The sequence below is a fragment of the Buteo buteo genome, chromosome 15 (assembly GCF_964188355.1).
Source record: "Buteo buteo chromosome 15, bButBut1.hap1.1, whole genome shotgun sequence".
Lineage (NCBI taxonomy): Eukaryota > Metazoa > Chordata > Aves > Accipitriformes > Accipitridae > Buteo > Buteo buteo.
This window is the reverse complement of record NC_134185.1, coordinates 11,935,323-11,961,683: the sequence shown is the minus strand read 5'-3', so window position 1 is coordinate 11,961,683 and position 26,361 is coordinate 11,935,323. Positions and strand designations below refer to the sequence as shown.

General features: G+C 36.5%; 1 protein-coding gene across 2 annotated transcripts in view; it reads left to right on the top strand.

Moving 5' to 3' along the window:
* RNGTT (RNA guanylyltransferase and 5'-phosphatase) overlaps positions 1–26,361 on the top strand; it is a 184,192-nt gene that overhangs the window by 16,380 nt on the left and 141,451 nt on the right. For both annotated transcript variants that reach the window (XM_075046597.1, XM_075046598.1), the window contains exons 5-8: positions 1,938–2,013; positions 5,203–5,452; positions 12,092–12,201; positions 13,043–13,144. In XM_075046597.1, the coding sequence (XP_074902698.1) occupies positions 1,938–2,013; positions 5,203–5,452; positions 12,092–12,201; positions 13,043–13,144 (538 nt within the window). The remainder of the gene's footprint in view (positions 1–1,937; positions 2,014–5,202; positions 5,453–12,091; positions 12,202–13,042; positions 13,145–26,361) is intronic.

Here is a 26,361-nt window from a genome sequence, read left to right as displayed (position 1 = left end):
GCTTTATTAAGAATGGAAGCTTGGTGGGGCGGCTGACCCTGATACAGTTGATACATATTTCTGTTTACCCATATAAAGTTTCTGGTTTTTATCAGAAGTATCAAAGTCTACTCTTTGTAGGCATTTTTTGGATCTCCAGTAAAAAAATATAAAATACTTGTAGTGGGAGCATATAGAAAAAAAGATAGATATTCACGTTTTGTCTGAAAAACCATCAAGTGAATTGTTGCTAAACTTACTTTACTAATTATGGTAGAGAAGTAAGGAAATCAGTAAAAGCTTAAGTGACTTGCTTCATGGTGTCAGGTGCCGGGTCCTGCCCTTGGGTCACAACAACCCCATGCGGCGCTACAGGCTTGGGGAAGAGGGGCTGGAAAAGGAGCTGGGGGTGCTGGTCGACAGCCGGCTGGATATGAGCCAGCAGTGTGCCCAGGTGGGCGAGAAGGCCAACGGCATCCTGGCCTGTGTCAGAAATGGTGTGGCCAGCAGGAGCAGGGAGGTGGTTGTCCCTCTGTACTGGGCACCGGTGAGGCCGCCCCTCGAGTCCTGTGTTCAGTTTTGGGCCCCTCACTACAGGAAAGACATGGAGGGGCTGGAGCGTGTCCAGAGAAGGGCAACCGAGCTGGTGAGGGGCCTGGAGCACAAGTCTGATGAGGAGCAGCTGAGGGAGCTGGGGTTGTTTGGTCTGGAGAAAAGGAGGCTGAGGGGAGACCTTATCACTCCCGACAACTACCTGAAAGGGGGTTGTGGCGAGGTGGTTGCTGGTCTCTTCTGTCAAGTAACAAGCGATAGGATGAGAGGAAATGGCCTCAGGTTGCACCAGGGGAGGTTTAGATTGGATACTAGGAAAAATTTCTTCACCGAAAGGGCTGTCAAGCATTGGAACAGGCTGCCCAGGGAAGTGGTGGAGTCACCAGCCCTGGAGGTATTTAAAAGACGTGTAGATGTGGTGCTTAGGGACATGGTTTAGTGGTGGACTTGGCAGTGCTAGGTTAGCGGTTGGGCTTGGTGGTCTTAAAGGTCTTTTCCAACCTAAACGATTCTGTGATTCTATGGTCACAACTGAAAAATATGTTAATAATAAGCATAATTGTGTTTGGTGTTAGTGGAAACTTTAATAGTCGGAGATTTATAATTTAAAATGCAGTATGAGGAAGAGGCAACATCTCTGCCTGAATCCATGACATTTTTAATAGCACAAATTTTCAGACTGGTTTATCACTAGATGGTGCTGTTGCCTTGAGAGAAAAAAGTTCCAATGCATTTGACTCTTCCTCTCCTTTCACTGGGGATGAAATCAGTAAAATAGAGGCTGAAGACTTAATTCTTTTTTTCTTACATTGAGAAGATAAGTAATTCAAGGTGATTACACTGTTATATAGTTTTCTTTTTGTAGTTTGTTGGTTTTTTTGTTTTTTGTTTTTTTCAAAATTAGTGTCTGGTCTTAGCATGGTAACAGCAAATTTGAAATAGAATTGTGGTCTATTGACACCACTTTCAAGTTTGTGGTAAGGTAATCTGGATATGATTTTTATGCCTGATGGTGTGAAATGAATGTAATGCTTGCTAAATCCGCTAAAAGTAAGATTATTGAAATTGATTGTATTGTCTCCTGATAAGCATTTGAACAGTCATAAAAAAATACTTTGAATCTTATCTGTATTAGCCATTATGTCAGTTGCATTAAGTTAGTGCTCTTGATTTGGGATGAACTGAAGCATCCTGTACTCCTGTTGCTAATAATTTGCAGAAATAATGTAATAAATTGCTTTTTAGGTTTATGTGCCTTATGTGACCTGGGCTGCCTTGATGGGAAGGGAGATAACTCTTTAATGTTAATGATGAAGGTAGAAGGATTCAAACACACACATGTGAAACTAAAACATGTTTGTTAAAACTACTTGGAAATGATGATGTCCTTTTCTTGTCTTGTCTAGGTGTCCATTGCACACATGGTTTCAATAGAACTGGATTTCTGATCTGTGCCTTTTTGGTTGAGAAGTTGGACTGGAGGTAACTTTGAATGTTAATACCTAGGGATTTGTGGAGAGTGACCAAAGGCCTCTTCAGTATGTTTCATTCATGGTCCTGACAGCTATCCTAATGTATTCACTGTTTGTTATTTTAAAACTGCCTACTAATCTTGACCAAACAACCAATATTAACATTATTCATATCATCCCTTGGTAGCTTAGCCTGTTTCAGTCAAGCTTTCCAGAAGTCAGCTGTACCTGCTGTGTGTGGGCTTTTGGGAGTGTGTATATTGTACTGTGTCCCTTCCCTGTGACACAGCCCACATTTTGAGTAAGAATGTAGAATTCAGAGATGCCTGAAAGGTTTATTTCCCTTACTTCTTCATCTTTTTCATGTAGGTTTGCATGTAGGCTTTTTCTGGGTTTTTTTTTTTGAGTTCTGAAGAGATTAGCTAGAGCAAAGCAGAGTGACATACTTGCTTTTGAAGGGTTGAGGGGAGACAAAGTCCTTGTTTCCAACTTGTTGTTTGACTAAAGTCTACAGCATGCTTCTATACAGGCTCACTGGGTTTTTTGTGATTTAAAAATGCTGGTGCCTTCATAAAGAGTAGTGATCTTTTTCAAATAATGTTAGTGTACAAAAAAAAATTGCCTGTACCATGCTGGTGGGCATGACTTTTGCATGTTTGATAGTGTTCACGAAACACTATTTCCTTGCTGATGGGGTCCCATGCAAGGCATGTTTCTTAACAAGCCCCTTAAGCATTCTGATGATATTTCTTGTATGGTCCTGTAACTGAAGAAAATTCTACTCCTTTTGCAGGATTTTCTTATGTCTGGATGTAACAGTTATTTGGTGCTTAGCATGTATGTGCAAACTGTTTGCAAAGAACTAGGTCACAGTTGTCTGGAATAAAGACATTGGCGTAATGGAGACAGAACACCATTAGTAGTGGGTGGCTGAGTCTTAGCAGAATCTTAGCTGAGTATAGGAAGTAGACATGGATACAGATATCTTTATAGTATGATGCTAGTTGTTCCTATGAAATAGCAAATTTGTATGCTTTTAATCTAACGATTTAAAAGCAGCATGCAATAATTAGACTCAGAATTGGTCCTTTGTTCTTAAGAGGAAATACACTTGAATCTTATTTGAATCTCCTGCTTTTATGCAGCGTCTCTTTATTTTCAAACCTCTGTGGGAAAAGCCTTAAAACTTAACAGCCATGTCTTTTTTTTTTTTTTTTTTTTTTCCTTCATTCAGGTAGTTAATTTTATCAAGTGTGTTCATCTCTGTCAGATTTTTTAAGAGAGCACCCAGATATCACCTGGTAGGGAAAAATGTCCACAGCTAAAGAATGAATTTTGGCAAGGTGCTAGCTAATGCTAAGCATTGTATCAAGATAAATCCAATTTGCTGTATCATTCCTTAAAATAAGGCACTGTTATTTGCTGATGAGAAAATAAGATTTTCCTGATGGAAAAATCCATCCATATTCATTCCTTAAGCATATGATATAGGAGTGCTGCTGATGTATTTTGAACACTGAGATGTATTTTATAGTTAGTTTAAAGAAGGGTCATCCAGACTAAAAGCTCTTCAGCTAGTGATCAGAAACCTTACTTGGCTCGCTTTTTCACAACTAATTTTTCTCAGACTGCTATGTTTCTAGAACTTGCAAAATATGTTTTCTTTCAGCTAGATTTCTGTGCTTGAAGTCTGTGCTGCCTCTTCTGGTTTTCATTGCCATCTATTCCAGAATAGCATAGAGTTCTTCTAATATCATCAGAGACAAATTTGAGTGTCTTTCAGGCCCCATCCCTTTTGGTTTGGTTTGTCCTTTCACTGGCATTGATTACAGAAGATGTGAAACAATTTAAGAAAGATACCAAAATAAAAAATGTCTTGTGAGGAAGAAATCAGGAGTCTTAGAAAACAGAATGGGGAAGAAAGCTCCTTCCAAATAACTCAGATTCTTAAACTGTCATTTCTGAGATCTGATGACCGACCATCTGATAGTCTCACTCTGGAAAATGTTTTGTTTTCTTCTCTTACCAAAGATCAGAAGAGAGAACCAAACTTACTGGTTCTTAGGAAGTGTTTCTGTCTATTCTCGGAAATGTGCCTCATTAAATTCTCAGGCTCTTTCCCATACTGTACAGATGAGACAAAAAAATGCCTTTTGTATTTAAATTCTTTTTTCCATTTTAGCTATATGTTTTCCTTGTTCCAGTGACAGGCTATTTTCTTATCTGAAAAAAATTCTTTTCGCAGCATGTAATATGTGCTTTTGTTCCAGCTTTAAGGTAAGTGCTTGTCAAGAAGCCTAACAGGGATACATACCTTTTGTGATTTCTCCTCTCTTTTGCATAGCAAGATTTCTAAATGTTGGTGCATGGAGCATTACTGCTCCACCACAGTCATGATAAACTGAAGACAGAATTATTAACAGAATAATTTCTGTTAAACATTTTCATAGGATCTATGAAAACAGCAACAATAAAACCCTTGTGCTGTGCTCGCTGTTGTATATTTTGGAGTGCTTTCCAGTTGGCTAGTAAAGGTGCATGACTGTTAGTTTTGGTTTCTAATTTTTTTGTGATCCAATCTCCAGTTTATTAAAGCACTTAAGATTAAGTGTTAGCTGCATAGTAAAAGGCTTCTGAATTACAGTTTTTTATGAGAAACTTCTGGAAAGAGAAGTAATTTCAAAAGATTAGGATGCTTTTTCCCGACTGTGATGGCAAAACCACCAATGAAAGGAAAGATAATTCTTAGGGGAAAAACGTAGCCATATTTGAATTTCAACATTTGCATTTTTCTTCATTAAGTTTGTTCATCTTTTTCTTTGTTTTTTTTTTTTGTCTTAGTTCAGTCGTTAAGTACTTACCTACGTGTCAGCCATTCCTTTTCTGTAGCAATAATAAAGTTTTACTTAGGTGACCAGCAGACCACTATTAGCTACAATAAGGAGATGAAGCTGTGTAGCTGCAGTTACTTCTGAGAACGTACGCAGTACTTACATAATTATGCACACTCTTGTGCAAGAGCAACTGTTGCCAGGCTGACCTAAGCATGAAGTTTCAAATATAATTAATGTTTTTGTAATTACCAGTTTGGAATTTGTTTTAATTCTCCATCCCAATAAATCTTATGTTTGGTAAGGTACAATATGACTAAACCATGTAAATTAAGCATCCAGAGTAATTTTAAATTTTTATTTGACAGTATTGAGGCTGCTGTGGCTACTTTTGCTCAGGCTAGACCACCAGGTATTTATAAAGGTGACTATCTGAAGGAATTATTTCGTCGTTATGGAGATGAAGATGATGCACCGTCACCACCTGAGCTACCAGAATGGTGCTTTGATGATGATGAAGAGGAGGACGATGATAATGGTAAAACAGGAGGCCAAGAATCAGAACCTGGATCATCAAGCTCTTCCTTTGGCAAGAGAAGAAAAGAACGCCTAAAACTGGTATTTTTGATTAAGAACTTAATATTCTAATTGCTAAACTTAATTTCATAAACTCATAGTCATCAGTTACTACATAATACATGCTATAGAAGTGTCAGTGCTCTTGCAAGTGAGGACTGGTAGTATTGTCTCTAACCAGGAAAAACCGGTAGATTCATTGCAAGCTTTCTTATGTTTCCTATATGAACCTTGAACTTTAACATTCAACACCTCAACTGTTCCAGTTGTAAAAATGACTTAAAATTTTTCTAATCTGACTTCTATTTTTTAAGTTTGAGTTGAGATAGTAAAGTGCTCTTTAATATTCACTTTGTCTTTAGAGCTGAAATGTTATAGGGGGTGTGTGTGAACAATTTTTACTTTTTTTTTTTTGTAGCCATGTGGATGAAATTCAGAGTTAAAAAAATTCAGTGCTCATTTTGGTAAATATTCTTAATTTTGGAAATTTTGGAGAGTTGAGAATTGAATTACAAAAAGCAATAGAAGCTTAAAAATTCCAAGACAGCTTTGAAGTTATATTTTGTTCAAAGCTGTTTTACCTGTATAATGTTAAGAAATATGGCTGATCACTTATTGTGATTATTTTGACATACATCTGCATAATTCTGATGAAATAAGTTACTGTAGTTACCATAGTACAGAACTAATACTGAAGTACAAAGAATATACTTGTATCATCTGAAGACTAATGGCTCAGTTCTCTCCAAATTCCTGACTCTTTTTTTTTTTTTTTATTTGTAGATAAAGTAAGGGAGAATGTTGCTGAGTGCAAAAGTAGATTCACTTCTTTTTGCATAATACTGAATTATTTTACTTCTGTGCTGAGGTGTATTTGTTTGCAAACACTTGGAAATCCTCATATGAAATATGCTGCAAAAATGTATTTAGTTGTTACTGCAGCGGCTCAACATGGTTTACAGATGGAAGAAGTTAGCCTGAAAGGAATACAAAATCTAGTCCAAAGAAGCAAGATGAACTTTGAAAACTTTCAAATAGCCCATCAGGTGGAATAAAAAATTGCCCACACTGTAAAAATCCATAGTAAAAATATATTCAGGGTTATGACCACTACCTCCATTAGCCTTGCAGTAAAACATTGATAACTAAAAAAATTTATTTGGGCTGGAACTCAAAACTGTTTTTTTGACTTGCCTTTTGATGCATAGCAAATGTGGTATGATGGTGAGGTCCAATGACAGCCTCTTTTCAGCAAGTATAAAACTAAACTGCTCTGTTTAACAGGTATCATGGTACTGGCTTCCCAGGCTTTTTCTTATCTGCCACCATAGTTTTTTTGAAAGCTGGAAGCTAAATTATACGAATAAGCATATTAATAACTAAAAGTTAATTAAGAGTTAAAGAATTTATGAAAGAAAGAATCATCTAGTTAATATGCATATTCGTATAATTCAGTTTTGCAGCTCTGGAGGAACATTCTTTGACATGAAGAGGAGGAACGGGGAGAATTCTTTACCATGGTTCTTGGCTGGCAGATTGGACTGCTTCTTAACTCGGTAGAGATGGATACAATCTATTTGTGATTCCTTGTAAATATGCCATCTACAGGGGGAATGATTATCAGGTAAATACTTCTTGCTCAGATTTTCTTATTTTACTGTCTAAAGGGCTAAATTTTCAGCATTATGTTGATTTCCTGCAGCAGATGTTTTCAGCCTTCTAATTTGACTCTTTCTCTAAACACCTAGGTCTAGACAGTATCAAACTAGAGGTGGCAGTGGTGATAGTGGTGTTCTGAAACGTTTTCATTTTGATCCAAATCTTTGTGGGGACAGAAGAAAAGTTTAGGGATAGAGGAGGAGACGCTTTCTAGGCATCTTGCTAGGGTAATGAATAGTCAGAAGCAACTGCCAAGCTAGCCTGTGAAGTGAAGTTAGCTTGCTGTCCACTTCAGAAATTCTATCTTGGATGTGAGAAACTTCACTGCAACACCTTTCACTAAAACTTCTGTATTTTGATGTCAAAAAGTCTTGACAGCCTTTCTTTTCTATACTACAGAAACTGTGGGAACCGTCAGAACATGATGCCATTACAGTTTTCTTTGTCATCACCCGAATGTAGTTGACAGGTAGCAGCAAATCTGTTTGCTGTACTCTCAGATGCTACACAGGAAATCCAAACATGTTTTGACTTTGTCAGTGCATGCCATGATAACTGTAGCATTGAAGCAACATTATTAATTGACACTTAGAATCTCACTTCAGGAAAAAGAAATCTTCAGGAAAGAAATACTTGATTTTGCAAATAGGACAAAAGTTACAATTCTGATCCAGAACCTTCAAACTTTTCATGGGTCAGTTGGATCTTTTACTGTTTATTAAGGAATGCCATCTGTTTTAGTCCCATGTAAGCTGCATATTTCACAGGCATTACAGGGTGTAATATGTAGTGCTTCTAAAATGGATGGTTACTTCTCAAACAGTCTGGAAGAGATGCTAGCTGTTTATGATTTTCTCTGTGATTTTGAGTGCAAGTGTCTTGTGGTCATCTGCGAGACAGAGGGAAACCATTAAACCTCATAGTTGACATAGTTAGCAAGGATAATATTCATTATTTAACTATCAAAGTACATTGATTCCAAATATTAGTGACTTTGTGTTTTTCTGCCTAACTCCTGTACTTATTGTTCTGCCCATGGGCGTCTTGGTGGATACAAGAAAAAGATATTTTCTGATTATGCAGCAGCATTTTATGTACTTGAATACAGGTGTCATTTTGTTTTAGCTTTCTCTTTCTCCACATTAAATGTCAATTTGTTCACTTTTTCCCCGTAGTCCATATTTTCTATACTTCTGACAATTCTTGTCATTCTTTGTATTCTGTCATGTTGACTCATGTTTTTCTGAGACTGTGGTGCCTGTACTTGAACACAAGCCTCTAGCTGAGGCCATCCTACTGCTTAATAGGGAGGAATTAATTTCACATGTCTTAAGGCTAATACTTCTGTTTATATATCTCAATATAATTGAGTTTTACAAGACAGAATAATACTAATTCAGCTTTTGGTCTCTTGCTGCCTCCGTATCTTTTTCTCTAATTATCTACCAGTGTGTGTTTGTATAATTGCTTATTCCTTAAGTGTAGAACTTTTTTTATACTGAATTGCACAGTATTTTTTCCAGCCCATTCTTAAAATTAAGGATAACACTGAATTCTACATCACAGTTTGTATCCCTGTTACTAAATTCACAGATGTCACCAAAATAAGAATATGCTAATAGGAAATTTAGGGAGAATAAATTAATTCTCATATACCTAAACCAGATCCCGCAGATCCTCCTCAATATATTCTTCCATTTTGTTAGTGAAACACTAACTCCTCTGGACCTGGTTTTGAAACAGGTCGCTCTTCTGTTTTGTAGAAATTACATCTACCCCATGTTTTCTGAGTTCCTCTATGAGAACAAGACAAGCAAACAAAAGACAAGCCAAGACAAAAGCCAGCATCGAAAGATGTGATATTTCCTGCTTTTCCCAATTCCGTGAAGCCTGTTTCATCACCAAATCCAAATGATTAGTTGAACACCGTTGTTACTGAGTGACAGTCAGTATGATTTTGTTGTGTCTTTTTTGCTTGTACATGCCTAGAGGCAGTTCTTGTGATTTGGTCCTGTATATATCTAGGTATTAAATCTAAGCTGATCAGTTTAACTCGCTGGCTTTCCCTTCCTCTCTTTTAGAAGATGCGGACTCTCTCTTCCTGACACGTTTTGGAATGTTTCTTGTCCTTTGGAAGGCAGTCTTTGAGCATATTGGCACTCAGTCAAGTCTGAGTAGCTGAAGATGGCTATCGCCCAGGCCTGGTGATAGCCACTAGGGTCAGGGAGGTGTGTGTTTGGGGCTGTTCCCACTCACCAACTCCTCCAGATGGCGTTCAGGATCTGAACCAACACAAGATAATACACATTGCTGCTTCTCCTTCAGCCGAAGTGGTGGGGGGAGGGATACAGTGGCAAGTGGGGAGAGCTTGATTAGTACAGGTGGCATGAAGATTGTGCAGAGTGTAGATACTAAGTGCACGTAGTTACCTTGGATCCATTAGGGCTTCTAACTCTTGCTTTAGTACAGCGCTGAGGACCTGAGGTGCTCCTGCTGAGCTGAGTGCTCCGGCATCTTGGCACTGTGTTCTCTAGTGTCCTGTTTCCATGGTGGGGTTGTTAGCTCAACAGTGGTGTAGAAAGGGCATGGATCTGGCTCAGTTTTGCCACCTTATCCAAGGAAGTGTCCTCATGAAACTTGGAGCGTTGAGTTAGCCAAGCATGGATGCCCAAGTGACTTGCCTTGTTTTCATAGTACTGTGCCTTAGCTAGTGAGTATACTTAAGGCAGATAATCCGCAAGAGACACTTTCAAATGGCAGGCACCAAATTAATGTTTATGACTTTCTTTTCTGGAAAATCTTTCCTGTTGCCTGCCTTTTGCTTTAATCTTAGCAGTTGTATTGCCATCACACTCTGCCGTTATTCTGAGAAGCAAGGCAAAACCATTTTCCTTTATTTCATGGTGCTCTTAACCACTTACTTGGTATTCAGATAACATGCTGGCCAGGCATGTGTAGCTGTCTGCCTCCCTTGCCCAGTCACCTGTGTGTTGTTGCACCTGCTGGTGCCCACATAAGTAATATGGGATAAATGCTGCACCAAAAGTCTGTGGAGCTTGAGGTAATTAAGGTTATGAACTAGTGTATTTCTTTAGGATGTACTGTTCTCAGCATATGATTTGGCGATGCAACTGAGCCAATCTTAACTAAATGCAGGCTGTACTGAAAACTGCAGTCCTGCTTTACCTGCACTCCTTGTGTTCCTTCTGCTTCCCTTGTGCTGGCACTAGTGCTGACTTATCCTATGGTAAGCTAGTTTAGGATGCTAATTTGGCAGAAAATTACTAATTTATGTTGTTATTTTTGCCAACTTAGTTCCTAGACTTGCTCGAGAGTAGAACAGTTGAGTGCCATGGTGTGTGGAAAGGGAAGGGAGCAAAAAGGCTCCTTTCATCAGTAGTATGCAGCTAGATTTGTTAAGGCAAGTTTCAAGCATTTTAGAGAACAGATATGAAACACTTTTCATTTGCAGGGTTCATAGCTCAACAGATGAAACTTCATGCTTTGATCTTAGTCTGCATTGAGAAATTATTTGAGATGCTGTTGAAATAAGTCTGGTTGATTTGGGATCTCTATAGAAATCTTTAATTATGTAGCTTTGTAGACCTGATGGCTTTAATGTGTTCTGTTGTGTGGAATTTGTTTTTATTCCACTTGACATCAAACTTTTTCTGGAATATACAAGTTATTTTAGAGTTTTATTTTCAGTATTGGTTTACTTATCTCTACAGGCTTTTCTGTAGCATTCAGGGTAGCACCTCCACTTTGGTAAACTGTTTTAGATTGAGAATAAAATTATGCAAGTATATTTTTACACAAATATTTTGTTACAAACCAGCTGTTTGTGTTTTCTCTTTTGTTAAGAAGTTTGTCCTAGATCAACTGAGAACCCTTGCAGTCTGCTGCTGCATAAGTACATTCATTCTTTCAATTGTTTTCCCTGCAGTGTAAGTTTAAGTTTTGAGACGTATAACATGGTAGATCACCTAGGTGGAGGTGAAATCCATGTAATTGAACTTCTTGTACTGGAATTACCATCTAGCTCTGATAAAATTAACATATTTAATAGAAAACATACATCTCAAAGATTTGGAGGGAGAAAAGTAGGACTTGATGTCTTCATCTGCTGAGATTTTTTGTTTAAAAAAAAAACAACACCAAAAAGCTTGTGTCTAATGATGTTTCCTAGTGACTTTAGTTCACTAATTACCAAGCTACTTGTTTTATCTCACACGTTAGATCTCTACTGTTAGTGAACAGCTCTTACTTTCCATGAATCAAGGAAAGCACGGAATTGTTGGTCTAGAAATACTATATATGTATTAAAATTTTTATTTAACATTTCATAGGTCGATTTTGCCCTTAGTTTCCAGTTTACTTATTTTGAGGCCATACTTTTTGGCACACTTAAAAATGGTGTCACAAAGAGTTTTGTGACCTTTAATGCACAGTGATTTGCTCCAGGCTTACAATACTGTTTAGGTTCAGATTCTCATTCACAAATAGATGTCTTACACTTCCTTATTATTGTATAATATTTTGTGTACTAAGGATGATTAGTTTGATCCCTGCAAATTCCATATGTGACCGATTTACGATTAAATACTTGATACTGATATACTTTCTTTTTTTAAAAAAAATTTAGTTACAAATGAAAAATAATGACTCAAACTGATGCTGTAGCTTGACGTGGGAATTTTCTTGAGAGTACTAGCTAAACAGTGCCTATCCCTTACCATTCACCTCCTTTTAAATTTTTTTAAATTTTTTTAATTTTTTTATTTTTCCCGCCCTAAATAGCTCATTTCAGTTCCTGGGTTCATACTGTGGCTCATCAGTGAGTTTGCTGACAAAGCTGAGCTGATGTATCGTGGTATTTGGGGGTAAATCTTTAAGGAATATTTAAGCTAGTATTGCTCTTGAGGGTCAAGTTGTAAAACCAGACTTAATCTTGTATTGTCATGTTCTGATCTGCTTTTATGAGGGCTTAAATACTAATTTTTAATTTTTTTTTTTATTTAGGGTGCAATTTTCTTGGAAGGAATAACAGTTAAATGTGTGACCCAGGTGACAACACAACCAAAGTTAGGAGGAATACAGCAAAAATGTCAGCAGTTCTGTGGATGGGAAGGGTATGAGAACATTTAGAACTTGTTTATTTATACTGTCTAGAAGTAAGTGTTATGTTTCTAGTTTTGCAGAAGGAAACAACTCATTATAAAAAGAAAAAAGGTGACTATTTTTGGATGAATTGTTTAAAAAAAAAAAAAAGGCAAGCCTCAAAAACATTCGAAAGTGAAGCAGATGGGGATCTTGCATTGTACTATGAAACGGAATGATCAACTGTTGATATTAAGAAACAAGATTCTAGAACTGCTTTTCCATTGAGATAACAATATGTTTTCAGATGAGTTGTTGCTGTTCAAATTCCAGATGTAGTCTAGTCCAGGTATTTGTGTAAAATTTAGTGCTTGCTTAAGCCATAGACTTATTTATACAGTTGCTATGACACTTCAGTATTGGGGTATAATACTTGTTTTTATAGCCAACTTGGATTTGTGTCCAATGTTAATGAGAACATTGATTTTAATGTCTCAGATTCTGAACTCCTTTCCAAAGCTCATGATCCAGGGAGTTGCTCACAGTGCTTCCTAACTTGCTGATGCTTATAGTTCTTCTAGTGCTTGTAATTTTGAATTCAAATATCTCTTCCTCCAAAGTTAAAAATTTGAAGTTCCACATAATTTAGTGTTTTGTCATAAACAAATACCCTTCTTCTTATCAGATAGGCATTTGATTCCTCTTGCAAAATACCTTATTGGAGAAGATGTTCTAACTCAAAGTTAACCTTGCAGCAAGTCTGGTACAACATGTGACTTCAGTCTAATGTAAAAAATGCATTGCCTTGTGTGACTATTTATTGCAGAACATTAATAAACATGGTTTGGTTTTTGGTTTGTTTTTTTTTTTTAGGTCTGGATTCCCTGGAGCACAGCCTGTTTCCATGGACAAGCAAAATATTAAATTCTTGGAGCAGAAGCCATACAAAGTTAGCTGGAAAGCAGACGGCACCCGGTAAGTTCATTTTAAATGAAAAAGAAACACACAGTAAATTGGGTAGATGGTTTGTATTTTCTCAGGAAAGTGAATTCACTTGTACAAAGGACAAAGCATGTTCTAACAACAAAACTGACTCCAGAGATTAATTTTTTTGCTGCCTAGTTACCCAACATTTGCTGAAGTTTGTGGCCAAGTTTCTTTTTAGCAGCTGTTCTTGCAGACTGACTGTTAAATGCATGTACTTTTATTCTTCTCCATAACCCTTGCCTGTCTGTCAGCCAAGACTTGCCACCAAGGTCTTAGAATAATCTTAGATAACAGTAAGAGTTTGTTAAGCTAAAGAATTTGTTTATAAAAGCTAAATTAAAACTTCTAGTTGATCCTTCAGAAGCTGGCTATTATTGGAAATTTCATAGTTTTTTTTTTATTTGTACTGTGGTCCTTTGTTCAAGCTTGTAGTTCTGGTCAGCCAAAGAGTCAATAGTTTCATCTTCCCTCACCAGTTCTCTCACGTTCATTGCAGGGGTGACTTTTTTTTCTAACAGACTACAACCTGATTGGATTGATGTGTTGAACCTCTTCAGTGTTGTTATTTCTTGTTTGAAATGCGTCCTTGTATTTTATTTCTCCAGTATTCTCATGCTAGCATTTCAAAGTAGGAGAAATGCCATACATCATCAAATAGAGAATGGCAAAACACTTTCTTTTCTCTGATTGTAACTGGTTATAGATCAGTCTTAACTCCATGAAACTCAGTTGTCTAAAGATGTGCATCTGGTATCACTGGGTATCCTTTCATTGCTTTGTCTTGTATGAAAAAGCCATGTCCCACAGGGTCTCTTGCCTCTACACCCAGCAGCGAGGATGAGGTATAGAAAGTATTTGCTATTCACACTGAAATAAACCCCTAAATGTTAGGTGCCCCATTTCCTTGTACTCTTGCAAAGAGGTACTGTGGCTCTTCATGCAAACAAATCTTTCCTGAGTAAAATTCCAAACCTCCAAAATCATACTTTTTTTCATAGGACTGAATATTTTTAATAGGTTGGAACATTTGTGAAATTACAAGCATTTTTTGAGGTTTTAAAGTCATTATCAATGGGGATTGATACTATAACCTTCTGTTTGTCTTCAGTATTTCTGGTTTCAAAACTAAAATCAAGAATCCCAGATATTAGTGGAAATGGTTTTAACCTATACTACTCACAGCATTCAGATCACAATCTTCCATTTTGTTGTGGGCACTATCTTGAGGTAATTAATAATGTAATTTCTTACATCATAGTCAATAGTGTCTCAGTAACAGGAAGAATTTGTGTGACACATTCATTTCAATAGCTTGATTTTTATTTCTAAAAGATGTTCTTTACATACAGTAGCATTTAAGCAATTGTAATCTGTGCTAAGTGGAATGACTTTAGTTTTTATTCACTTAGAGCAAATGAATAGATTTTTAACCTGCTTTAACTTGATCGGAAAAAGTGCAATTACAATGAATGTACACATGGTAAGAGGAGGACTGTTATGCTCATTTGTGCATGGTGCTTTAGACTAGCGAAAGAGTTCAGTGTTCACGTGTACAAGTTAGAAGGCATCAGTTGTGTGGGTGAAATGTACGCTTTCAAAAACAGGAGGTAAGAATTTTTGTTTTCAGACTGGAGAAGTTAAAATACTGGTTTTGTGTATAGATATGGGCAAAAGAAGTTTTGCTTTAGCAGTGCAATGGAAAGAATTCTCCCTTCCATGTGCTGAGATAACAAAGTTTTGATACTAAATAAACAAGCAGTGTAGACTGTCTTCTAAAGTTTGCCTTGCATTCTTTATTTTGTTAGGTTTGTTATCTTTAGTAATAGAAGGGAGTATCCTAGATAATGAAAAGCCTGGAAAATATGGGGAATTGGGTGTCTTATGAGAATTACCAAGTGGCTCCACATGGAGTCAGTCAGGATTCAGCACAATTCAGCCAGAACTAAGCTGACTCCTTTAAAAAAAAAACCAAAACAAATAACCTTCAGGTGTCTCTCATCTGTGGAGTTTGTACTTCAAGGGTTTACTAGCTTGGGCAGGGCATGGTGTGAAAACAAAGTAAGCTTGCACTCAGTATGGCATGCCAGCATTAAGAAATGGGTGGGAATATTTGGCTTATTAACATTGGCTGGCTGTATGCACAAGCACTTGGGTAATGCGATGCAGGCGTTCTCAGGGTGCGAGGTTACAGAAACATGGTGTTGGGAGATCCAGGCTTATTCTCAGAGCAGTACAGCACACTCAAAAGCTGCCCAGCCTAAACAAATAAACTCAGCCAACCTAAACTGACCGTGCAGAGAGCCAAATGGGAGTCTTTGCATTTATTGTGCCTTTAATCCACATTCCAGATATATTGCCCATGGACTTGACTTGTATAACTATAAAAATATGTCTACAAAGTATAAATGTCCTGTGCAGCTCAGATACTGCTAATCCTTGCCTTTTTTCACAGCTTAGTCCTTGAGGAAGCCTTTGTTTTAGGGATTGGTTTACACTAGTATTTTAGTATGTATTAAAGGCAGTTTATGGAAATGTTTTCATATAATTTAAGCCTATTGCTTCAAGAAATAGTAATAGCAGAAAGTAATCCTGTTATTAAAATAATTTCTTTACAGAAGGCCATTTGATATTAAAAGAAAAAATTGCTTCATCTGCAGAGTCCCTAGTGTGCGTCGCTGCTGAAGAATAATCTGTTCAAAACTGTGGGTCATTAGCTAGTACAGATTGGTATGTCTTAGAACAAATACTAAGATGCTGTAAAATTACAATTAGTGCTATTCCATAGGGTTATAAGCTATTTTTCCACATTTCTTTTTTTGTTTGTATTCTCAATATGAAGAGTCTTTCTTTGTCATATCTTATGTTACCCATTTGGAAAATTGAAGTCTTATGGAATATTCTTATTTTCTTACTCAAATGCACAGGATGCATACATTCTGAATACTAGAATAATTACATAGAAAATAGTAGTGCACGTGGAAGACTGCCTTTAGTGAAAGAAATTAAAGTGCACATGTAATTTCTTGTAGGAATTTTCAGTATTTTGGACATCCTATCCTGTGTTTTTAGAGTTCTAGAATGGTGACAAAACAGAATGGATGAAGAATAAAACTGAGGGAACTAAACAGTTCTCTTAAATTTTCTCAAAACATAATAACTTGTAGTTGATTATGGAGATACACAGACTGATAGGTATATTCAGGGAAGAAAATGGTGCTACAAAGATCCAGTGTTAATGAAATTTGGCTGAAGGAATGTTGTGAAAGGGAGATTAAAGATGAAAACCTGAGCTATCATTTGGACATTTAGACACTGTGCATGATAGCTACCCTAATCAACAATGAAAAATGACTATGGCAGTTTTTACATTGGATATGCTTCTGATTATTTTGTTGTTTTCCAATGATCCAGACTCCATATGCAGTTAAACAAATTTTCATTAATTATTCTGAATGCTTGTGTTGACAGGCATGACCTTCCTGAATTTAATATTAAGACCTCAGTTAATGGCGATCCATTTATGGGTCCCCTGTTTACTTTATCTGGAGATGAAACCCCTGTCATGAAATATCTCTGAAGTGTGGTTTAGATGCAGCAGTCTAGAGTTTGCCTATTACAATATTACTTGGCTTGCATGCATTTGGTTTTTTTTTGTTTTGTTCTCTCTCTTTGCTTAAAAAAGCACTGCTGTTTCATCGACCCAATCAGACTTACAGAAAAGCAGATGCTTAACTAATAACTTTATATTATACTTTCTCACTTAAATAAAACACTCTTATCTCAGTTAATGGCAGTATTTGCTCAACTTAGCCAAACTTCTTAAATTTCACCATTGTTAAATACCTGCATTTTATTCCTGCAGCAGCAGTTCTCTAGAGGTTCCATAGCTGAAGCCTTTATTTGTAGATTGTCTTAACTGACATGTAGCATCAGTAATTTCATTGAGGACTTTTACTTTTCTCCAAAGGCATTTCCTACTCCTAGATTTTAACTGGAACTGAATTTTCACTCTTCTGGTTTAAGAGCTGTGTTGTTGGTGGGGTTTTGTTTGTTTGTTTTTCAGTGGTAGAACAGTACATGTTTTCTTGCTTTCTTAGTGTTGTTATATTTTTCTACCTGTAACTTCAAAAAAAAGAAAGTATTTCCCTAAATGACTGAACATTATTTATCATCTTGTATTGACTAAATAATGTGAAATTGATTAGTTAAATTATTTGACAGTGATTCTATAAAATGCTTTGGGAAAATTTACTGGAGTAGTATCTTACTTCTGCAAATACGTGGGTTCTGAGTCTGCTTTGGGTCAAAATTCATCCTTCTCCATTCTCTTGGAGCTCTGAGTTCAAAATCTTTTGACTTATCCTTGCTTAGTCTGTCCTGATTCGCAGAGTTTGTGCCTACACCATGGTCTTGCTTGTTCTGTGCCTGGTTTCCAGAGCCCTTGTTCCATGAGCATCATCAAGGCACACCTTCTTGTTCTCTCTCCAGCTTTCCTTCTGGAGAATGTTTGCTCCAAAGGAAAATGCAGTGTGAACAAATACTTCTCCCCTCCTGTTTATAAATGCCTATGCGTAAAGATGTGTACGTTTGCATTTCAGGTTTACACAGATGAACTTTAAATTAAAAGAGCTTTGAGGCTCACTTAGCATTGGCTCCCTTTGGAAAAAATTTTCCTTTGTGCCAGCTGTTTGTGTGTATGTAAATATTAGATGCAATTCACTCCATTTTGGGGGAAAAACACCTCTAAAATCATATTGCTTTAAATTATTATTACAAAAAAAATATATCACTGAATTCTGCAGCTATTCTTACTGCTTTGGTGTAAATTCTATTCTGGATGTTTATTGGAACAGTTGTCAAACCTCTGGTGTCTTAAAAATAATTTTAATGCTAATCTATTCATAAGACACAGAAGTCCAAAGGGCAGATTTCTCACTACTAAAATCATGCCTTTTGGCTTTGTTGAGATGAAATATACGTTGTGTGTTAACAGTAGCTACAAGGTATGTACTGCTTTACAAATGTATCCAATTTTGTAGTGCTGTGTTTCTGAAATAGTAGTTGCTATCTGAGTAAGCTAATTGTAACAGTATGTTCAAGGCATACTGTATGACTCTGTGTTATCAACTTTGTACTGTAAAGTGATTAACCCAGGTGGTTAGCGGCTTGCTGTATCCCTTGATATGTATCTCATTAATACTGTTTGTAGCAGATGTTTGTTCTAATGAGTGGAGCTGAATGTTCAGACAGGAGTAGGGTTGGTAAAGTAATGAGACACCAGTTTTGAAAAAAAGACTGTTACCACTAAGAATAATAAAAAGCTTTAAAATGTCTGTGGAATAATTCAAATTAATACAATCAAACAGGACGAGGTTTTAAAATGGTAAAATGTGACCTGAACCAAATGCAAGCTATTAAGGGGCGTAAGTTATTTTCCTACATTTGTATGAGTACCTTTTTATTTTTCACATCTGTACACATGCAGTTTTAGTAAAAAATAATAAATATGATCATAATACTATGGCTGTTCAATTATGGTAAGGCAGCTATTTACAAAAATGCAGAACAGGTAGTTCTTGCCAAAGGCTATTATATTTGAAAAATATTCATGCAAATTTGATGGCTTGCAGATATCTAAATGCTAACAAATAGATACAGAATGTAAAGCAGCTCTTTGAGAATTGCTGCTAATTATCTAAAAGGTGTTTGTAACAAAATAGCTAGGAACATCTATGAAGTTAGGGGTTTTTTTTAATGATTAGCAAATTACATTTTAGAAAAAAGGCTGGTTGCCTAAATAATTCTCATTTTATTGGTAACATAATACAAAATAAAAATAGTAAAGCTACATTTAACTGTATGATAAAACTGGTGGCCAAATTTTTTGGATTGTTTTTATGAATCAAATAGTATTGATTCATCCAAAGCATGTACATTACTATCTTATCAAACTTATGATAGCTTCCCAGGTTTCTTTACTTTAGCTTTTTGTACAAATTGAAGAGAATTTTAAAATTACTGGCAGTTGCAGCCTCTTCAGAAGCTTATTTGTGACCATTACTACCAGAAGGAAGTCTACTGGGTGTGTTTTAAGATAACTTTTCATGCATGTTGTTAAAATGTAATGAAGATGAGGTAGAAGTTTCTTCCTGAATTTGCATGGCTAAATACTTTTTCCTTTCCCTATTCTTTGATCCTTTACATGATGAGATGAAGCTTACATGCATAACTGAGAAATTGCAGATTCCTAATATGAAAAGTTATCTAAAAGTAATTTGTGACAAGAGTAACTTGTGAAAAGGTGATCATTGCTAAAGAACAGCTCTAAAAAATGGAGAAAACTGAGAAACAGATTTTTTGTTTTAGAAATTAAGAGGTAAAAGAAACTAGCCTAAAATCAGGTGGCAAGGAAGAAAAAAGGTAGCCTGTCTGCAAAGGATTAAAGAAGAGACAGTTGAATGGGTTCATGGAAAAACTATTATCCCTGAGAGACAGGAGGAAGTTAGAGAGAAAGTTGGGATAATAATGAGAATGAAGGAGGACAGAGAAGATTGGAGGGTAGTGCTAATCCAATTAAAAAGCAAATCTATGCATTTGAGAACTCATTATTAAGAACAAGAGACTGGCTTGTCATGAAAGCAGATCTAGAGAATGGAAAGATTGTCTCCTGGGAGCAAAGATATTAATGTGGAGTTGATCTTGTAGCAGACTCTGTTGGGAATGAGAAAGAAGCCATAGATTAATTTTCAGATTGGTACAAATGACATGACCAGATTCTCATGGATGTGGAATTTTATGTCCAGTAGTGGAAAATGCCTGAAGTAGAGGTTTACACAATTGTTAGTGGATTTTTTCCTAATTTAGAGGAGGGAAACTAGAAAAGATATTTAGAGGAGGGTTTTTAAAATCATTGAATCAATGTAGAGGAGTGAATAAAGAGGTGTGACAGAACATGTCATCCCAGTCTGGATCCAAATTGACTCGAATGGCCAAAGAAGGCATTCTTACTCTAGGTTGTGGTTTCTCATTTCTATGTGCCTGCAACAGTGTCAAGACTCTGAAAATAAGTGGGAGAAGGAAGCTGTTGTTTTTGTGTCCCTTTCTTAAGTAGTTAAGGAGCACTGCTGATGTGATACCATACAGAAAGTATATTTTGTGAAGTACCAGGCTTGATGCTCCACAGTTCTAAAGCCTTTTGACAGCTCATGAGGTTTTATGGTCACAATTTTGAGCTCTTTGAAAAGTACTACTTAACTGATTATTCATATATAACTATTTGAATTTTTGGACAGATTGTCTTCTAAGCAAGGTCTTTTGTTTGTTTATAAATAGTTAATGCATTAAAATGCTTATTATGTAGCTTGTGCTATGAATACTAATCTTAGAGTATTCAACTGTAGTCCTAAAATGTTCTAATTAGATCAAGATAAATGGTGTTCCTGCGTGTGTACCTGATGTTCAAGCAACAGCTATCAGTGATTACTGGTTTATTTATTTATTTTCCTTTCTGCCAGACCACTTTTAATAGTGGAACAGTGCGTCCTGTGCTGCTGGTTCTCTTGGGGGGATTACAGGCACATCCATGAAGTGTAATGGCTTAAGCTTATTCAGGGAAGAATGACATTCAGTTTGTAAAGTTTAACTGTACAAATATCTAGGGCAGCCCTTTCTCTTGGAGCTGATCTTCTAATCTGTGAGCAAAAATGGCAGTCGTGCTCTTCCATGGCTTGTGCCAGTGATGTAGACAGAGCTAACCCAGCATACAGCATAAATCAGTTCAAAGTTAAGGGAACCTCCTTTTTCAAAGCTGTAGTACTCTTTTCTTGACTGCCACATTATGGGCCTCCATGAGAGATGTTATGGTTCTCTTGCTTGGGGAAAGAAGGAATGTAACTGCTTGTCATCTGATGCTAAATTCATTCGTTTTTCTTTCTTACACCGTTGTGTAACTGCTGCTTTGCAATTTTTTTTTTTTCTTTTTTTTGAGCCCATTGCTTCAGGCATGAATTTCCCTCTAAATCTCCAAGATATTTTCAGACTAAATTTTGTGGAGGAGGGGTGGAGTCAAACAAGTTCAAGCAAGCTTGAAGCTCAATATCTGCAATAAATAATAATAATAATAAAAAAAAGTTATGAGAGAATTCAGTAGTTCAGTCAAGCTTGAGATACAATTTGTTCCATTAATCTTGTAGCTTTTTAAAAAAGTAATCAGAACATTATACTGTACAGTTGTTTTCCAATAGTGTTCCTTCCTCTAATGTAGAAATGTACTTTGATATGTACTTGACCGCTTAGCATCATTAAAATTTGGCTGAACCAAATAGAATCTAGTATTTAAAATAAATCTGTTAGTATACAGATTCTGTTACTGGGTCACATCTTTTCTAGCTAGTTAACAGTTCTTCTTTTGTTTTACACCAGATTTGTCATAATGCACTATAAGTACTCTTCAATATATAGTAGTTGTAGATTAATTTACCCTTTGTTGTAGGTCAAATAATGATAACAAGACAACTTTAGATTTAACCAATAAGGTTTAATATCCTTTTCGAAATAAACAAAGCTCCCACACCACTCTAACTTAATTAAAACCCTGGAAGGCAGTCAAGAAAAACATTGTAACTGGATAGTCTTTTTTAACCTTGCTAAATTCTAGGTTTTACCAGCTCTGTTTCAGAGTTTCACAGTCTAATAATACTTTAGATAGAAAATGTAGTTTTACATGGGCTTTGAATTTGCCATCTGTTAAATTAATTAAAGGCATCTTTATCCTTGATTAATAAAACGGGAAAAACTAAAGTTTGAACTCAGTCTAAACTATGATACTTTATTAGGAGAAATTATACCAGTTTCCACACTTATGCATTTTTCCATGCTCCATAGTATTACCGTTATCTTCTTTATTCAGAAACTGACTTCCCTATTAATACTGGTGCTCATAGTATCCCAGGTGAAGGAATACCAATAAGTTGTATAATGATGCAACATTATTTCTGTATTATGCACCATCCTGTTAGTTATGTGACCTAATTGTTTATCTGCTGGGTTTTTTTGACTGCAGGTGCATTTCTGTGCTTTCACTGACCTCTAAAAAGTAGCTGCTATGTTAGCTTTCTCAGCCGACAGTTCATTTAGAACCTTGTAAGGTGAGGAAGTGCGGTTGTATCTCTCTCTTCCTGCCTGTGTCTTGGTACCTTTTGGATATCGAAACTTACATTGTTCGTTACTGTAGTTTGGGGCATTCTGAGGATTTCTGTAGTAAATGTGGTCATCTGCAGATTCACTGCATCACTTTTGATGATTTTCAGGGTCATAACAGTCACAAAAATATCTTCTTGACCTTCGGTTGTCAAGGGGAGCAAATGAAAAGGGAAATTTGCATTCAGAGTTTAAAGGAGAGTAGTGGCAGACAAGAATAAGAAAAAATAATTTGCTGTTGAGTGAGATAATAGTGGAGGAGACAGATGAGTAGTAAAGATTATGGAGACTGAATACATGTATAAGCTATGGGGTATCTGTTATCCTACAGTGGTAACTTGCACAAAGTGTATATATGTGGGGAATACCACCTTAACAAAATTTGTGGAAATGAAGTTCTGTGGTCTCAAATAAGCAGAATGAATTGATGAATTGATTAATCAATACCTGGAGGTAATTAAGATACGTGTAGGCATGGCACTTAGGGACGTGGTTTAGTGGCGGGCTTGGCAGGGTTAGGTTTATGACTGGACCCAATGATCTTAAAGGTCTTTTCCAACCTAAATGATTCTATGATTCTATGAATATCAAAGTTAAGCGTAGCCCTTTCATTGTGATATATGAGGTGATCAATAAGACAAGAAAATTATTTTTCCATACTAGCATCAAGTCAGGGCAGCAGTAGCTTGAACAAGTGATTCAGAACATGAAGCTGGACATTGGGAACCTTTAATTTCTCATGAAATTAGACATTGGTGTAGCAGATATGCTAGGATAACTTTCTTGACTGTAACGTGAATATCGGAAAGCATTTATTGTTTAGGAAAGATGCAAAATAAAGTTTGAGGGATAACATTTTATTTTCATAATAGCTGAAGGATAAAAAAATGTTACAGAGTTCAAGTTTTTAAAAAAATCACTACAGGATTGTTAAGGTAAACTTCTGGGTTACTGCTGAATCTGCTGCAGATACCCAACCTGATCAGAGTTGCCACTATGAGCACACTTCAACATCTAATGCAGGTTAAGTGTCTTGATCTCCATTGATGTAGTTAAAGTTTAGCCAACAGAGTTATTGAAGCATGGGGAACAATTTATTTCACCCTAAAGTAGACGCCTTACAATTATGGAACTTGATCAGAAGCTGAATTCTACCCTCTTTCAAGTGTGGAAAATTGGTGGAGGATTTTGACCAGTGACAAATCCAGGTGCTTCGGAACGTAATAAGAGATACAAGAGATATATTTACTTACCAAACAGCAGCCTAGTAACACAGTATTTTAATATTAAGGAAAAAAAAAGTCTTGATTGTAGAAGATAAGTTTGGGTCATTGATGAAAAGGCTTTGCTTTAAACTTGGAACATTATGATTGTAATGAGAGGTAAAAGTAGATCAGTAATGTAGGTTCTCTCTTTCTAAAATGACGGATTTGGATAAATTAAGGGAAGTAGTTAATGGAATCAGAAGGACTGAGGAACACAGTCTTTATTATAGATGAGGAATGGTATTTCCTCTGAGTTCAACCATTTTGGTAGAAGTTTGTATACCATGTAAAAGGAAGGTAGTTTTTTTGTCACAGGAATAGTGGTGGATCTCATGCTTCTGGACTTTGGCAAAATTTTGATTTGTTATAGAGACTGAGGCTAATGAAGATTGCTAGAATTGTAAGATACCCGAAGAATGGATTGAAAGAAAATGGCAGTGGATAGTTTTGGAAGAAAATATATAGAAAGCCACACGTGGAGATCCTGAATATTAATTTTATATTGTCATTAAGAATTTTGAAACAGAAACTAAGTATGTTCTGACAAATAAATTTAGAATTTGAATTATCAAGTCAAATACATAATTCTACAGCTGCTTCTGTGTAGCAGTGTTTCTTGCTGGCTGATACGCTATGTATTTGTGCAAGTGAAGATGTGTGCACAAGTTTGAAAATGGTATTTGTGACAGAGCTGTCAGTGTGCTGATTAAAAAGACATTGTTTTCCTTTTGTTTACACACTGAAAATAATATGAGTCTTCACATAACTTCCTGTGTTAGTGTCCCTGTATCCAGGCTTTGTCATCCTTCAGGAGACATAGTCTGAAGCAGTGACCATTGCCAGCAGCAATTAATACAAGAGAAGAAAGCAAGCTGAGTCTTCCCTATTTATCAGGACTTTAGGGTGTGTTGCTCCATCTGCCACAGGCCAACTTCAGACTCGTCTAATTTAAACTGTTACTCTAGATCCAGCACAGTCTGGATTCAGGCCAGGACATGGAACTGCAGCGGCTTAGTGACACAGATAGATGATCTCCTACTGTCAGTGGATAGAGGGCAGTCATTAATTTTCGTTCTCCTGGCCCTTTCTACAGTGTTTGATGGGTCTGGCTAGAAGTTGATGCCGTCTTGCCAGGAGGGAGTGGCAGGGTCCAAAGTAAAGTGCTAAAGTGGCTTGGCCTCGTCCTACATGATCGATCTATGGAGTGGCGACGCGCTTGTGATTTTGAAGTGTTGCCAAGAAATTGAAAATGGTATCTGCAACAGGATTTTGTTGTTGCCTCTGAGTCAGCGAACATATTAGTGATGCTAATTGCTATTCTGAGTTGGGTAATGCTTATTTGTGTGGGAGGGCAGCTCTTTCACAAGACTGAATTCTAGGCTGTGTAATGAACTCCCCTGGGAATGGAGAGCTGCCGTGTATTTTGCGCTTAGAGTTGATGATGGAATTTCTTACATTTTGCCTTCTTTAATGTGATAATACAGGCACAAGCATATTTAAAAAGGAAAAAAAAAGCGACAACGATGATACTGTGTTGAAATAAATAATCTTCTTTGATATAGCCCATCTAAAGAAATACTGTGAGGCAAAGAAAGCTCCTATAGGAGCTGAATTTTTAAGCTTCCTTTAAAAAAATCTTTCTAATCCATTTGCTACTTGTAGTTTTTTTCAGAAAATTAATTTTGTGTTGAACTCAAACTCGGAAGTTGAGGTCTCAAAGTTTGAGGAAGCTGTGCTATATTTTTTTATTATACTTCAGGTTTTAAAACTCCTATAAAGTACAAAATGAACATATGTAACCTTATTGCTAGGATGGTTGCTGGGATTTTGGCTGAGGGAAATCAGTTAAACGTAGGTAAGGCACATGATAGAATTGAAGTCAGTGGCAAAACTTCTTTGACCTTCTAGGAGATCAGTTTCACTCTAAATGTGCTTTGGCAAGCACTATGCTCAATGTGAGGTACTGTGTTGGGGAGTATTTTCAAAGCCGGTTTTGTGAATCCTAATAAGCTGGGAAGGAGGATAGAGGCCACATGCTCTGGTGGGTGCAGTGTTGGATTTGGAGCTTGGGAGACACAGTTCTATTCTTGTTTCTGACTGAATGACTGTAGGTTGAGGGAGACCAAGTAATTTGCCTTATTTTGCCTTAAATAATATTTTCCTGAAATGTACTTTCAAATTTAGTGGTGAAGAATTCTAAACATCCACATAAAGGAGAAACCTTAGTTTTTAGCTTATCGAGTTAGCTTGGGTCAGCTTCAGAATTGCGTAAAAAACCACCACCAAACCACAACCACCACCAAACAAGCTAAACTAAAAATGGAAGTTTAATAAAATCATTCTTCTTGCATGTATTTTGGGCCCAACTGATGTAGACTGCATGAACAGGATATATGTGGAGGCAAATAAGCCTTTGAAACAGTTGCCTTTATTTGGGTATGCTAAAAATAATTGGTTTCTGAAGAGAAAATTTTCAAGATGATATTTGGTGGTTGACATTTTTTAAAGTTTAAAGATTAAAGTTATTAATACTCTGGTAGGTGATTTGGAGATCTGCTTGTCTAATGCCAAGAGCTGTAACTCTTTGCTAATGAAATTTTCATCCTATTTCCCGAATTATTGTGTTAATACTAATGTCCAATTAGAATTAATAACAGTCCTTGCCTCGGGACCAGAAGTGAATGAAAAGTAGCTTCTAATGAAACTTTAGATTTTAACATTTCTATGACTAGATATTTTATC